Raw genomic sequence first — 16,345 nt, 5'->3', positions numbered from 1 at the left:
GTCGCCGAGCGAGTGCGGGCGTGGCCGAGTGGTTACCGTGGTGGGCTTTCGCGTGGAGGTCTCAGGTTTCATCCTGGAAGTGGAAGCTCCGTTTATTTATTTTTTAAACTTAGTGTTGTCCTAAGTCCGAGAATCTTGTCGTCTGGTCTAGGTTCGATTGTTCTACACGCCGAACGTTTTACGCCGACTTTTGGAGAAACCCAAGCGGGTACGAAAGCTGCTCCGCGTGGCGGTCGGGAGTCAGTTTCGCTCTTGCGTTCGATCGTGCTACTCCGCCGACCTTCGACGCCTGCGACGCTTCCTCTACAAATATTTTTGTTTGTTATGGGTACAAGTTCGCCTTATTAAATGTTTAGTTTCCTACCGCACTAACCGTCTTTCTGCTATTCTTTCGTGGCAATATTAGTGTTCCAATATTTAGCAATAACACAGTTTTGTTGTGATATTTTAGGCGAATAATTAAACATGACTGGGACTGTATTAGCAGAATAAATCAACACATCTGAGAAATGTGCCAACGTCAGCGTTAACAGAAGCATCGCCGAAACTTCTTCAAGAACCGGTCCTAGCTAGTAATCCACTTCTCCACACAAAGTTAGAGCAGTGGATGGAGTGCACAGCCCGCTAAAGAAGTGGTCTTGAGAGTACATCAGCCCTACTGTATGAGTCGAGAAGGTACAGTTTGGGAAAGCAAGAGAAATAGCATACTATGATCAAGCAAATACGTCCTTTAATGTTTACCCTTAGCGAAAAGTCGTTCAAAATCAGTACACTCGAAGTGTACTGAAGTATACTAAAAGTATACTCTCAGTGCGGTCTTTGTACTGATTGTATACTTTAAGTGTACTTAAAGTATACTTCCAGTAAAAATGGCGGTGGACTGAAAGTATACTCGTCCTTACAAAACTAGTACATGTAGTAGAATCGTAGTGCCCGCGGTAAAAAGTAGTTCAAAATCAGTATACAGAAAGTGCACTTAAGTATACTAAAGGTGTACTTACAGTGCTTGCAGTAGGTGTACTCAAATTATAATAACCGGTATATATACCGGGTGTTCATTTTTAATTAGAACAGATTTATTTTTAAAAAAGCCGTGAAAGTTACACTTATCCTGCTTGTGGAGGTGAGTTATACGGCCATGGGGACTTATTATAGGGGGCTAATCGTAACGATCAATTGGCTAATTAACTAAAATTCGATAATTAATTTTTTAATTAATGAAAATAGGCATATGATTCCAGTTAGAAACTTGCTCAGCGTCATCGAAAAGCACTAAGTCAGTCATTTTCAGAAAGACTTTGAGCGCGTGAGAAGCGTAGTAGTGCACTAAAGTTACCACTCGTGGAGCAGGTACAAAGCTAGCGGTTGCGGTAAGGCGCCCGCGCGATTTTCCCGTCTCTTATCTAGCCCCAGCCTTGTACCTGCTCCACGAGTCGTAACTTTAGTCCACTACTACGCTTCTCAAGCGCTCAAAGTCTCTCTGAAAATGACTGATTTAGTGGTTTTCGGTGACGCTGTGCAAGTTTCTAATTGGAACCATATGTCTATTTTCATTAATTAAAAAGTTAATTAACAATTTTTAATTAATCAGCGAACTGATCGTTACGAATAGCCCCCTATAATATGTCCCCCTGGCCGTATAACTCACCTGCACAAACCGTATGAGTGCATCTTTTACGGATTTTTTAATATAAATCTGTTCAAATTAAAAATGAACACCCGGTATATATATATTGTTAGGAAGATAAAGACGAGGAACGGTCGGGTACGGGGGAACGTGCGAGCAGCTCGAGAGGCCGCGCTGTGTGTGCTTACGAACGGTTCGCAATATCTGTCGCTCCCTCGCTGCCTCTTAATTTATCCCATTTCCCACCCTTGCAAGTGGTGGAGGTGCTCTAGCTCCCCAACCTCTCGCTCCCCTCCAACTCTCCCACCACATCGGTCTGGAACTCCGTAGCGGTCGCAAGATCACCACTATTAGCCCCGAGAAGTTCGCGTGGCGCCCCCTTACGGCGAACCGGGGTGACGTCACGGCGAGGAGAGAATGCTTCCCCCGACTCGGCCCGCTCGCCCTGTGGAGGCTGTGACAACGCTAGCTGACGGCGCGCTCATTTCTATTTAATTTTTTTTTTGGCGTGTTTTTCGTGGGAAGTGTAAATTTTTATATGAGCCTTTATTGAGGTATGGCCTGTAGTTACAGGCGAAACTTCAACCAACATTTTAAGCATGGTTGACAGGGCAGGCAACGCAATAATCACAGCTGGTATATGAAAATAAAGAAATATGGCCACAATTACAGGAGCATCACTATAGATTTACATTTTGCACAATAAATGCTGCTGATGGTATGAATGAATTGGCAGGTTATGTATATTATTTTTTTGTATCTCTGTTTTTAAACAAGATCGCCGAAGCAGAAAAGCTGCATGCTGCTCGAGCAACATGTTAAATACAGTCTGGGCCATGAAGAGAGAATTACAAGTAAGACAGCCCAAGTGCAAAGGCAAAATAAAAAAAAACACAAAAAAACAAGGGACATTTATTATATACATTGCTCGCATTTGACCTTTGCTGGATTCGGATGGTATTTCAATGGACTATACGGGTGGTATCTGTGGACTTGTTTATATCAACCCTCAAGTAATGTATAACAAACGTAAGCGAAGGTGTCTAGCTCGTTATTAGCCCCTTAAGCCCTAAAATTGAAATTTTACTTAAATCGAATTGTCCTAAAGCTAAAATACCAGAAGCTTTTCTCACGCAGACTGTCGCCCTTCACAGGTTCCACATTTTCTGCTGCTAGTGCTGCATCTACCACTGGACAGACGTTCGAATGCTTGCTTTTACTCCTGTTTGCCTCTGATGTCAGAGAGTCCAGCTGTAGGGAGTTTGGAGGCCGAGGAAGCTTTTGGGGACCTGCAGCAGTGTCCCTTTTAATTGGAAATGACAATTCAGACTAAACGGTGTATTTTCGGAATACCCAAGGCTGGAATAAAGAATGTCAGGAAAAAGTATAAACATTGCATATTACGGCACTATTGCCGTGCATAGTTTGGCAGTTCAATACATATCATACAGACAACTGGGGGCAATTCGGCCGTTTTTGCTGCTACCATACAAACTGATTTCCAGTAATTGTGCAGCTTCTAAGAAATATGCCTGCATGCGTGTGTAAACTATATAATTAATTCACGAAGAAGCTACATTTATTGAAAACAACTCTGTTCCGCGAGCACTTTCAAGATCATCAGACGCAGGGCCTTTAAAACATCGGCGAACCAGCGCATGCAGAGTGGCAGCACAAAGTCGGGGTCGCGAGCTAATTTGCCGACCACCCAAAGGCCCATGATATAAATGCCACTTCAAATGCCTTGAAAGCGGGATGTAATATCGTCTTAAATCATAAACGTGCAAGGAACAGAATCCCAGCGTCTGAAACACTCGCGCCACCGGTTCACCGACCCCTCGCAAGATTGCCTTGTGTCGTGTGGACGGACGGAGAGGTTCATCGGCGGAATGGTATCCGCCGATAGCGTTCGGAATTTTTAACCCAATTTTAAAGTTAAAAGTGACAAGCAGGCTTATAAAATGTACGGAAGCACGTCAATATTGGCCTAACTCAACGTCTTGCACACCGGGTAAACGAAGTCCAGCTCCTCGAAGAGCTTGCGGCACACAACGCCAAACCAGGAAACCGGTGCTGGGAAGCGAGCCGATGCGAGATCGCGGAGCGGAGTACTCCCCCCGGCGTCACGGCACACCTCACCCAATCCGGGCGCGGCGACCGCAGCGACGCTTGTGTTCGCTCTCGGGGCTAATGGCTGAAGAAGCCCAAACCGGCGTCACCATCCGCGCACCGCCTGCCGCTCCAGCCACCACAACACCAACCGTCAAGAACCAGCAGCGGGACCCGCCACTTTTTGCGGGCACACCAGATTCCGATGTCCACGAATGGCTGAAGACCTACGAACGGGCAAGTCTCCACAACCGTTGGGATGACTCTTTCAAGCTCGCCAACGTTTTTTTCTTCCTCAAAGACACCGCTCTGAAATGGTTTGAGAATCACGAAGAAGAAATTAACTCGTGGGACGCCTTCAAGGCCACTTTTGCAAACGCCTTCGGCAAGCCAGAGCAGCGTAAGCAGCAAGCAAAGGACAAGTTGGCTAGCCGCTATCAGGCAAACACCGAGTCATCCACTTCTTACATTGAGGATGTACTGCGGCTATGCTCCCGCGTTGATCCTGAAATGCCAGAAGATGACCGCATTCGCCACCTTTTTAAAGGACTTTCGCAGGAGCTGTTCACCATCGTTGCGCCTAAATCTCCACCAACAGTACAGCAGCTCATTGACGAATGCAAAAAGTATGAAGAGCTGCAGAGTGCCCGAATCGCTAAGGCACCTTTCGAGCGTCTTCCCGAGGTGTGTCTTGCCACCGCCTCCAGTACCGACATAGCTACATTGATTAGGACAATCATCCGCGATGAACTACGTCCTTACCTCGCTCATTTAACACCAGCCGCTGCTCTTGACCAAGAAATACCACAGGTGAAATCTATGCAGCAAGTTGTCCAACAAGAAATCCGCGCTGCGTTAGGTCACCTTGACCTACCAACTGCCGCTTGCCCGCCAGCGCCATCGGCGCCTCCACTCATTTGTGCAATGCCCCAAGACTCGTACCCCCGCTATTGTAGGCTTGTGGTTCAACAGACGCCCCAATCTTCCCGGCCTTATGGGCCCCGTCGTCGAACTGAAATCTGGCGAACCGAAGATAACCGCCCCATCTGTTACCATTGCCACACACCGGGCCATATCGCACGCTACTGCCGCCATCTAGTGGACACTACTATGTACCGACCCTTACCGACAGACGCTTCCTGCACCTTCCGGAATGAGGCGCACCCTTCTGACGACCGACACGACCCACGTACTTCTTCGCCCATCACCAATCGCCGTGGCCAATCACCATCACCCTACCCTCGCCGCCCACGCTCCGTGTCGCCCCTTAACGCCGTTGCCGAATTCACCGAGACGTCAAACTAAAGCCAGCAGTCTGTGCGAACACCGGAGGTCAGACTGCACTCTCCAATCTCGACAAAAAACCTCCTTCTGACAGCCCAACGACTGTTCAAGTTAAAATTGACGGAAAGACGTTTACAGCCCTAGTGGATACAGGCGCCGCCAAGTCATGTATTGCCGAAAATATTCGTCGTCGTCTACGAAAAGTGCTCACGCCTGCTGACGGACGGTTGCTACGGATGGGTAACGGGGAACTGGTCCGACCTCTTGGCTATTCAACCCTTTCAGTGCTTCTAGGGGGTAGCCGATACACAGTCATCTTCACAGTGTTGGCGAACTGTGTCGCTGACGTAATCCTTGGGTGTGACTTTCTTACAGCAACCGATGCTTGTATTGACTGCGGAAGTCGCGAGCTTCACCTGAACACTTACAACAAAGATGCCACCTCTTTGGATTCGACTCCGGTTGTCCTTCGTGTCGAAGAGGACGTATCCTTGCCTCCGTTGACCGCAGTGTTTGTCGAGCTCGTGCCCGAGGCACCCTTTAGCGGTTCCTGCGGCCTTGTCGAGCCCATTCGCACCAGCTTTGAAAAAAAAGCCGCTCTTGTACCCTACTCAATTGCCGTACAGAAAGCAGGACGAGTCCAGTTGTACATTACAAACCCTTCAGCGGAAGTGTTAATGCTACCTCGGGGATTTCGTGTCGCCACCATTCAAACGTATGACGAGCATACACTTGCTGCTTTATCTCCGGGAGCTCTCAACACCTCTCCGCGGTCACCTTCTGCCACTCCTTCAAGCTGCGAGTCTGTTCAGATGATCGACCCTTCCCTGACCAACACAGAGCATCAGGCTCTGTCCACTCTGCTAACCGCGTACAGTGATTTATTTGATTTTGACCGACGTTCCCTCACGAAGACAACGACTGTGAACCACAGCATTGACACCGGTACGGCAACTCCAGTGAAAAGTCGAGCTTACAGAGTTTCACCAGCGGAGCGCCGAACGATACAAGAAAACGTCGCTGACATGCTCAAGAAAAACGTAATCGAACCTTCATCCAGCCCTTGGTCGTCGCCTGTAGTACTCGTGAAAAAAAAGGATGGTTCATGGCGATTTTGCGTTGACTACCGCCGCTTAAACAAAGTCACCAAAAAAGACGCCTACCCGTTACCTCGAATTGACGACACCTTAGACACGCTTCAGGGCTCATCCTTTTTCTCTTCTATGGACCTACGCAGCGGCTACTGGCAAATACCTCTCTCCGATGACGCCAAACCAAAAACAGCATTTATCACTCCTGATGGTCTTTACCAATTCAACGTAATGCCGTTTGGACTATGCAATGCCCCCGCGACATTTGAACGAATGATGGACAATTTGCTTAGGGGCTTTACGTGGAACATTTGTTTATGCTATCTGGACGACGTTGTTGTCTTTTCAGCAACGTTTGACGAGCATATACGCCGACTGCGCCAAGTTCTCGATTGTTTCCGTGCAGCTAAACTACAGCTAAATTCCAAAAAGTGCAGGTTCGGAGAGCAGCAAATCAAAGTACTTGGCCACCTGGTCAGTGTCGACGGATTTCGCCCTGACCCCGACAAGATTCAAGCCGTCTCCGAATTTCCTGTGCCTAAGAACTTGAAAGACGTTCGCGGTTTTCTTGGCCTCTGCACCTATTTTCGAAAATTTATACCGGCGTTTTCCAACCTTGCCGAACCGCTGAATGAGCTACTTCGAATGGGCCGAGCCTTCCACTGGGATCAACCCCAAGAACACGCCTTCAACTCTCTTAAGCGGGCCCTCATCTCTGACCCGATTCTTGGACATTTCTTAGAAGGCGCCGACACAGAATTACGCACCGACGCGAGCGGTCACGGATTAGGTGCTGTCCTGGCGCAAAACGTTGGTAACACAAAGCGAGTGATTGCATACGCAAGCCGAACTCTTACAAAATGCGAACGTAACTATGCAATCACCGAACGTGAGTGCTTGGCTGTCGTATGGGCCATTACCAAATTTCGTCCATATCTTTATGGAACCCACTTTCGAGTCGTCACAGATCACCACGCCCTTTGCTGGCTTACGAATCTTAAGGACCCATCTGGACGCCTTGCACGTTGGTCCCTCAAGATTCAGGACTACGACTTCAGCATCGTCCACAAGTCTGGAAAGCTACACCTCGATGCTGACGGCTTGTCTCGGTGTCCACTGCCTAGTGAGCCTTCTGGACAGGAACCCCAGGGCTCCCCTTTGCTCTCTGCATCTTTGGACACAATTGATGTAGCCGACGCTCAACTATCGGACCAACACTTAAAACCTATCATACATTACCTATTGGGAACCGCCACACGTTCCACGCGCCAACTGCAACGACAGGCTACCCTTTTCACGCTTCACGAGGGTGTTCTTTATAGAAAAAACTACGAACCACATGGGCGTCCGTGGCTGCTTGTTGTACCCCGAATACTCCAAAGAGATATCATACAAGCGCATCATGACGACCCGACTGCTGGTCACATTGGATTTAGCAAGACATACTTCCGCATCCGTGCTCGCTATTTTTGGAACGGCATGTACCGCACCATTAACAGATACATCCGAACATGTCGCCTTTGCCAAACGAAGAAAAGCCGTACGACCAGGACACCCGGTCCTCTTCAATCTATTACTCCACCGGACACTCCCTTTAAAAAAATTGGTATCGATTTTTTGGGTCCTTTTCCGCTTTCTGCCAACAACAACCGATGGGTTATTGTGGCCGTCGACTACCTGACGTGGTACGCTGAGACGACATCTGTACCAAAGGCCACTGCCCAAGAAGTAGTGGATTTCTTTCTCCATAAGATCCTACTGCGTCATGGAGCACCACAAGTCATCATCAGTGATCGAGGCACTCCGTTCATCGCTCAGCTTCTTGAGGAGATTTTACGCCTCTTCAACACAGTTCGCAAGTGGACGAGCGCGTACCACCCACAGACTAACGGACTGACCGAACGCCTTAACAAGACATTAACACAAATGATGTCTATGTATGTCGACGACCATCATACCAATTGGGACACCGTCATCCCTTATGTGACTTACGCATACAACACAGCACACCAGGCCACCACGGGCTTCTCCCCTTACTACCTTTTATACGCCCGCGAACCTCTCACAACTCTTGACACAGTTTTGCCCTTTATCAACCACCCCCCAGTCAGTGGCTTTGCCGCCGACATCTTCTGCCGAGCCCAAGATGCTCGTCACCTTGCCCGCCTCCACACCTTCAAGTCGCAGCAGCAACAGCAGCTTCGCCACGCCGAGAGTCACTCTTCCGTCACTTACGAGATTGGGGACATAGTTCTCCTAGCCACACCGCTGCGTCAACCGGGACTATCTCAAAAACTTCTCTCTAAGTACATTGGACCCTATCGTGTTGTTCGTCGCCTTTCCCCCACGAATTATGAAGTGTCACCGCTGTCGCCTCTACAGGATCATCGCTCGAAGACCACAGACATTGTTCACGTTGCCAGGATGAAGCCATTCTGCATTCCGGACAACCCCCATTGATCTGACCCATGTCAGCTCTTACCCGACCGGCGGGAAGTGTTAGGAAGATAAAGACGAGGAACGGTTGGGTACGGGGGAACGTGCGAGCAGCTCGAGAGGCCGCGCTGTGTGTGCTTACGAACGGTTCGCAATATCTGTCGCTCCCTCGCTGCCTCTTAATTTATCCCATTTCCCACCCTTGCAATATATATATATAGTGCGATTTTTGACATCAACACACTAAAACGCGATAGATAGACCGATCCTGTCTTCACAGAATATTTGTGGGGCTCGGCAGAAATTAGATGAGTAAATAAACGTCACAGTACGTTTTCTAATTAGCTTTTTTAATTAACAGTGTAATTGACCATGTTGAATTTTCAAGTTTAAAGGGGCTATGAATAAACTTTAGCCCAACTGAAACAATTTGCGAAAAGGTGACGAGTTTTGGGTTATTCATAGCTAAAACTCTGCCTTTCGTCGCCTGATTAAAAACAGCGCGCTGGACTGAGCGCAGGATGCTATTCTTACGTATTCCCTTCAGTCGAACCGTTGGATGCATGATGCTGGAGCATTTACCAAAGGCACGCTGTCAAAAGTGTGCAACTTCGTTTATGCTGAATGCGACAGCACTTTATGAGGGTTGTAACTTCACTAGAAAATTAAATAATGCATAGAACTTCAGTATGAGAAGTTCTCGGTAACACAAACAAACATGCCATCACCAATATGCCAGTCAAAACCGCTAAGTCACCCTCTACTTTGCCCGCCCCTGCCGCGCGTGGTTCTTGAATCGAGGGAAAAAGTGCAAAATTTGATAAATAAATATCTTAAAGCCCGTTGCTGTTTCGTGAATAGTTTTGATTGTGTTAGGCTCTAATAACGATAATAAAGAAATATAAAAAAAAGTAAATTTACGGATTTTAATTACTTAAAAAAAAAATGTTGCCACGGTTATTCACCCATGTAATGTCCGCCGAGTCGCACGCCACACATGAAGAGTGCATCAACATGACAGTGAGCCCCCAATTTGCCTGAAACCAGTTGATTAAAAATATCACCGGGTATAGCTGACATGATGTGACAAAGGGATGCTTCATTTCTCATTTCACTGCAGACCACGTGGTCCAAAAGTTCTCCGGGGAAACGACCGGCACTGTCATAGCATACTTACGTCGCAAATGCAACATGGACTTACGCCTAAAAAAAACACAAATGAAAAAATTAGCTACATTGTACGCCACGGAAAGTAGCGTAATCTAACTTGTCAATAATTATTTTAGCTAGTCATTCCTATAAATTTAGCAATTGAAAAGTCTACCCATAGCAAAAAGAGGCCGTACTTCAAACGTAGTCTAAATATATTTAGTACGAGTATTCACTTTGTATTTATTCTGTATGATTTTGGCCGCATTCGAAATACGCGCGTAATGTATTCAAAATACACTATAAATATGAATCAAAAATATTTTAGATATACCAAAAATATTATCCCTTCACACTGAAGATACCATTTGTGCATTAAAAACCGGTTACACAATTTTTTTTTTATTTTCGATTTTGTCAGCAAATGGTGTCCCTGCGGTATTTGAAGGCGCTACTAGATACATCTCACCAAGGTACATTACAAACGAACACAAACACAAACACCATGACGCACTGAACAGCCCATTCACAGTCCCGTTGACTGCTCTAGAGCCTTATATAGCCTACATATTGAAGGTAACCATTTTTTCGGTGACCTTTTATTGCAAAGATAGATTTTATTTTCCCTGAGCTGTATTTGTTACCTTTGTCGAGGAATAAAAGTTTGCTGTAAAAAAACTGTTAGCACTATTCTGAAGCTAGACGATCGAGGGCAATCGCACCAAGTGTTTAATGCTGCTGATGAAAAAGCATGCACATGACTTTGTTTTCAAAGTGCACCGCCATTTGCGTGCTGCCTCATAGGCTAGTAGACAAATTACGTTTGCAGGATAATCCGGTGCTTTTGTAATGCAGATCTCAGCCCACTATACGCTGTTTCAGATATCTGCATCCACAGCAATCAAAAGGACAGGAGGCAAAAGAAACCACGGCTCATAATGGGGACATAAGATGCACCACCTTGCATAGTCGCATGCAGCGCAAATCAACTTCTGAACCTCGTAAGCGAAGTGGTGTTATGAATGGGAAGCTCGCTCTGAAATTGGCTGGAGAAATCGGCGCCTTCATGTAACAACCTCAAGCTTTCACCGAAAGTGTTTCATGGTGTAGATTTATCTTGCAAAACTCTAAGACATCTCGATTCACGTCAAAAGAGATTGACAATTGCAACAACGAACAACACCGTCGATCGAGAGTTCCACACTGTAAAAAATCGACGTAAACTTGACGTGTCTTTCCCTCGTCAAAAAAGACAGGCACGCTCATTGTTTCAAAACACGAGGTCGCCCTCATTATTTATGTGCCACGAGAGCCGATCCTTCCAGAAAAGCCGAAATCCCAGCGGTCAAAACATGCGCTGATGAATCAAAATAGCCTTGGCGACAAGGGAGAAATTGCTTGAGATAGTTTCGGTTTTACACTGAAAAAGAAAATCGAAAGTTTAGATAAAACCTAAGATAGACTAAACGTTTTGTTAATTCTTTAGGAATATAATAAAGTGAAATTATTATTATTAATATAGTGATTTGCTTAGTTTTGTCTTCAAAAAGACAAAGAACAAAAATAAGAGACTTTTGAAAACTGCGCAAGACCATCGCTATTGCAACCAGCTTCCGTTCAGCCGCCGTTGGAGTTCTGGAGAGTTCTAGCATCGCTTCCTTTTTACGTTTTAGCGGATATCTTAGATAGCTTACTTACGAATACCGTGTTCAATATTAGCAAGCGATTACTGAGAGCTGTGAGACGCAGCGTCGCAAATGGCGGACAGTCATGGCCGACTGGTGCAAGCGAAGGTGAGGAAGTTTCTTTTGTTTCTGCGAAGTGCGCCGCTGTTTCAAACTGTGTCCTGTACCGTGAGCTTGCTAAGCTATGCTTGACTCTCACTATGCTCTACCCGGTTTTATTTCGTTATTTGAGAAGAGCGTATTTTCAAAATTTATGGCTCTCTCCGCAGAGTGAGAAAGATCCGCGTGCCGCGGAACCGAGGGCAAGCCGAGGGCCTGTCCTGCAGGCGCCGTTCCTACGACGGTCGCCCGACGACGCTTTTGCGGAGGGTTCAAGTACTGTCTGACGGCAGTTCAGGCAATCACAGGTCATGCTACTTCTGACGTATGGTCCCAAGAGTCTCTCGCCAGCGATTTGTTTCATAAAGCGGGTGCGAGAAAAACGTTACAAGAGCGAGCAGCATGATTTCTTTCCTTTGCTGATGCCTGTGCTGATGCCTGTGTCGTAGAAAAGTGCGGTCTCTTTGTGTATGCCGAAGCGGCAAGCTTTCCAAGTTTACGATTCTGTGATGTAAATACAGTGAGTTTGTATTTCACGTTTTTTTAGCGGCGGCGAAAGCCGCTACAAAAGGCAGAGCAGTTAGAAAAGGCAAAAGCATGAAAAAATATTCAAAGGACCTGAATATTCGATGGAATTGAAAGACTACGAACGTACCAACTCGCCCAGTTATTCTTTGTCAAAGAATAATAGCCAATACTTATAAATTAAATAAATGCCAACTTTTATTTGGTTAAAAATTTATAATTGATGCAGCACACCCCTACCCTGCTCTAGTGCTTTTATGATATCAGATAATGTGTAAATATATAGGATAGTTCATAGCAACCATTTATGTCCGATCCATTATATTGAATCTTTTCTTTAAAAGCTCGAAGTTATATAAAAAAAGTGCTTATCATAAATTAAGCTGCACCACTGAATGTGTAATAGCGTATGACTTGTATGTGTGTTCTCAGCAAAAAAGGTGGCATTAAAAAAAGGGCAATCATTTTGTTTGCTCTCTGTTAGAGCTTCGTTCAGGTACACGCAAAATGTGGGTGTCTACATCTAAAAAAGTGTAATTGACATTCCCCGCAGGGCTGCAGGCCTGACTCAGTTGTGCTAGCAGGTTGCAACCTATGGGAACCTGCGGGGACCTGCATCACAAGAGTAAACGTGACGTCCGCCCACTGATCTCTATTATGGGTGGCTGGACGATGCATCGAGCAGACAGGTTTGAAGCCACCGTAAGTAAGCGGCCTGTCTCGATAGCGAGCGCTTGACAGGCTTTTCAACTCTCCCGAGTGCTGGTTCAAACAGCGTTCAGGGCGCTGGGTTTTTTCTTGTCATCCCAAGAGAGCCTGCTTGTTGCGGAGTAACGGTGCATCCGGACCCGAGAAGTCTCCTGGGAAGCCATTCGACGTGAACATTTTTAGATTCTATTTCACCAAAAAGTGTGTATGTCCCCGTATTCTTGGGATTTCATCCAGAACTAATTTCTGCAGCGCACTGGAACATGCGGAGAAGCACACTGAACAAAGCAAATCTATCGCAATGGTGACTCTGCGAGCGCTTTGAAAGGTTTGAATGGCATAAACGACTTTGTTTGCGCGAGCTCAACATTTCATTCATTTTATCAAGTGTTAGTGTTGAGAATACTTTGCAGGTACAATAGTTTGCAATCAGGAGTAATGTTCAATGCATTTGTATCCATGGGGTTACTTTTTGCATGACCAATTTTGAGCAATTTCGATAAACGCGCAAAAACTAAGCCTTCGCGAAAATTAGGTCGTTTACAGTAGTACAATTAATCTTCAAACCAATATTGAATACCGTATTATACTAAACCTCTAAAATACAATTTTATTATTAACGCAAACCGCCCTGAAATGGGCCATTCTCAGATGTTTGCGTTGTGGCCTTCATCAATCCATGTGCTTAAAATCTAGAAGCTGCAACCTTGAATCTTTTTTTTTTATTGTGCCTAAGATTTGAGGTAATAAATGTTGTGCCCCGCAATGAACACTATTACCTGTTGCATAGCCCTGGGCATGCAAAGAAGGCACACCATCTATGTCTGACATATCAGGCTTTCAGAAACAATATTGTCCGATTTTCCTCACCCTTTTGTTAGGATGAAGTTGTTACTATCTTGCCTTCCTCACATAATGGTCCTTTGAGCGAATTATGTGATGTTATATCATAGAGTTGCGTAGGGTAATTTTCTCTTCTCTTTTTACGCAGGATGTAATGGCATACCATCATCACAAAGGAGAGTGTACAGTGAGGCAGGCTCGGAAACTTGAATAAAGTCATAAGTAGGATTTCAATTTCTGTCATCAATTACGCGAAGAACACTGATCATAATGCTTGTATGCTACACATACATGCTTTCAGTTGAAAACTGCAATGCACCTCTTTATGGCTTTTCTCACACAGTTTCAGAGGACGCCGGTACGTCATTCTCACGAGGAATAGAGCTGCCAAAGATTTCCTCGTTAATTTCCTGACTCATTTTTAAGAGTGCATCTCCCGATGGTGGCGCCTCTGCATTATCATCATCAATTGAGTTGTCAACGGCATTTCCTAATATTTCACGAGAATGGAGCTATATGACATGAAATTTCACAGGTTGGAATACAGCCGTTCAAAGAAACAGCTTTAAAAAGTCGGCTTTTTAAATGCAGGCGCCGATTTTCCTGGCCAATTTGAGACCGTTCTTTCCATTCAGAACGCCCAACATACACGGCGTCCCAGATAACTTGCACCATACTTTAAAAAAAAAAAAAAAAAACACCGGAGGGCTCTGCAGGAGTGAAATCAACTGTCGTTAGCAAGCGTCTTGAGAAAGTGCACAGATTTTTTTTAATGCGCCTGGTTATGTAAATAACTAGCATTAATGAGCTAACCTTTCAAATATTCTTTTAAGGGCCAAGATGTCAGTTGTAAAGTTGCAGGGCGCATTGAGAAACACCCAATTAAAGTGTTTGAAACATAATATGTTTTCGTGCTTTTTTCCGGCCTTCAAAGAACGCACATTCGCGGCGCGCTCGCACGCCGTGATTGGGGAAGCGAGTTGTCACGCGGTATTTTTTTATTTTTTTTGTATTGCGCGGGCGTATTTTTGAAGGCTAGGAAAAAGCAGCATGCAAAGTGCACCTTGTTGAAAATGGTTTATTTGGGTGTTTCTTAATGCGCTCTACAACTTTCCATTTCACACATCGGCTTTTAAACGAAGATTTTAAAAGTTAGCTTGTTACTCTTAATTAAATAAATAGGCGCACTAAAACAATTTCGTGCATTTTCGGAAGAGGCTTTCTAACAGCGTACAGTTGGTTTTACTCCCGCAGAACGCTCCGTTTTTTTTTTGTTTTTTTTTAAGTTTGGTGCAAGTTATCTGGGACACTCCGCATATATGTACTGGTAGTGTACATTTAGTACACTAAAAGCATACATGTAGTGTACTAGACGTGCACTTATAGTATGCTAAAAGTACACTCGAGGTGCACTTATGGTATACTACATTTGTACTCGGGGTGTACTAAAACCTTACTATTTTGTTTCATAAAAGTATGAAATCAGTACGATTTCAGTACATACCCCAAGTTCACTATTAGTATACTTTCAGTATACTGATTTCGAACGACTTTTCGCTAAGGGTACATATGTCTGCTGTCATGCTTTGCCATGCCCTACATGGTGTCATTTTTGTTAGTCATTTAGTATTTTGACAGACCAAAAAATAATTTAATAATATTGTAATCGCGTTACCATTAACGAAGCTACTTTAGCGTTTTACCTTCTAAATTGACAGTAAGCGTCTATCAAAATACGGGTACGCCAACGCCAACCGATATTCGAACGCACCAAGTGAGGGTCCGTAAACCGGTTCTTTGTATCGGAACTACCGAGGTCCCAGGAAAGTAATGTAATTGTTTATTGTTTGTGCTGCAAAGGGTGATGTTTTCATCTTGTGTGTTCATTCCCGAAGGGACGTCGCGGCGAACTCTGTACGTTCTTTCAGTAGCACACCAAACCAAAGGCAACTGTTGATGATCTGAAGCCCAGCCAGGATGCGGTACATGTTCACGTATGATTCAACAGTGTCTCTGAAATAACCTGAAATGGACAAAAGTATTGAAGGGTATTCAGTCCCACTCTTACATTTTCTAGAATGCATTCAGATATCTCGTTTTCTACCCGCAGTTTACGTGAAAATATTCGCCTGTAAGAGATGTTTATGTCTTGAGTATACGTTCCGATGGCCGTCTACTTCATTTTAGAAAAAAAAAGAACCAATGATTGTATTCAGTATTATCAGACTGTCCAGAAATTGGCTAGCATGCTACACTATTAAGGATGTCTTAATGAAGAGTCTTTATTAAAAACCGGTAAGGGGTTCAGTAGTAAATATGGACACCATTATGCTTGTTTTGTTTCACACGCCAATTATCCAAGATCTTTTTTAACTGTGATGTATACAAACCAATAAGTCCGGTTCACTTCGGACTTGCTTTTCTGTAGTATTGGTGGCAACGCGTTGCATGTAACGGCGTCATCGGTAACGCGTTACTTTTTCCGGTAACGTAGTAAGGTACTCGTTACTTTTTGAAAAAAGTACGGGTAACACACTTACGCTACTTATTTTGAGTAACGAGTAACGTTGTTACGCTACTTGTTCCACAATCTTTCAAGACTTACACAATTACACTTAAGTGTTTTTCGTGTTTCAAGCCCCAAATACTAGGAATTTTCTAGTTTTTTTTTGTGTGTGTTTCTTTGCGTATTTTTGCGTGGGTATTTAGATAAAACCGACAGAAATGTAAAGTAATTACGTTCAGTTTCTGTATGAACATACTTTTTTTTTTAAATATGGTACTCGTGC

At 44.8% G+C, this 16,345-nt stretch overlaps 1 protein-coding gene across 1 annotated transcript in view; it reads right to left on the bottom strand.

Annotated features, from left to right (window-relative positions):
* Positions 1-15,439: 15,439 nt before the first annotated feature.
* The window catches only part of LOC8025045 (monocarboxylate transporter 12), a 30,940-nt gene continuing 30,034 nt past the window's right edge, over positions 15,440-16,345 (bottom strand). Inside the window, exon 4 of the mRNA XM_002407830.5 lies at positions 15,440-15,579. Coding sequence (XP_002407874.5) covers positions 15,440-15,579 — 140 coding nt within the window. The remainder of the gene's footprint in view (positions 15,580-16,345) is intronic.

The sequence above is a fragment of the Ixodes scapularis genome, unplaced genomic scaffold (genome assembly GCF_016920785.2).
Source record: "Ixodes scapularis isolate PalLabHiFi unplaced genomic scaffold, ASM1692078v2 PGA_scaffold1__304_contigs__length_218370807, whole genome shotgun sequence".
Lineage (NCBI taxonomy): Eukaryota > Metazoa > Arthropoda > Arachnida > Ixodida > Ixodidae > Ixodes > Ixodes scapularis.
Note: the sequence above shows the minus strand (reverse complement) of the source record. Positions and strands in the feature narration are given on the sequence as shown.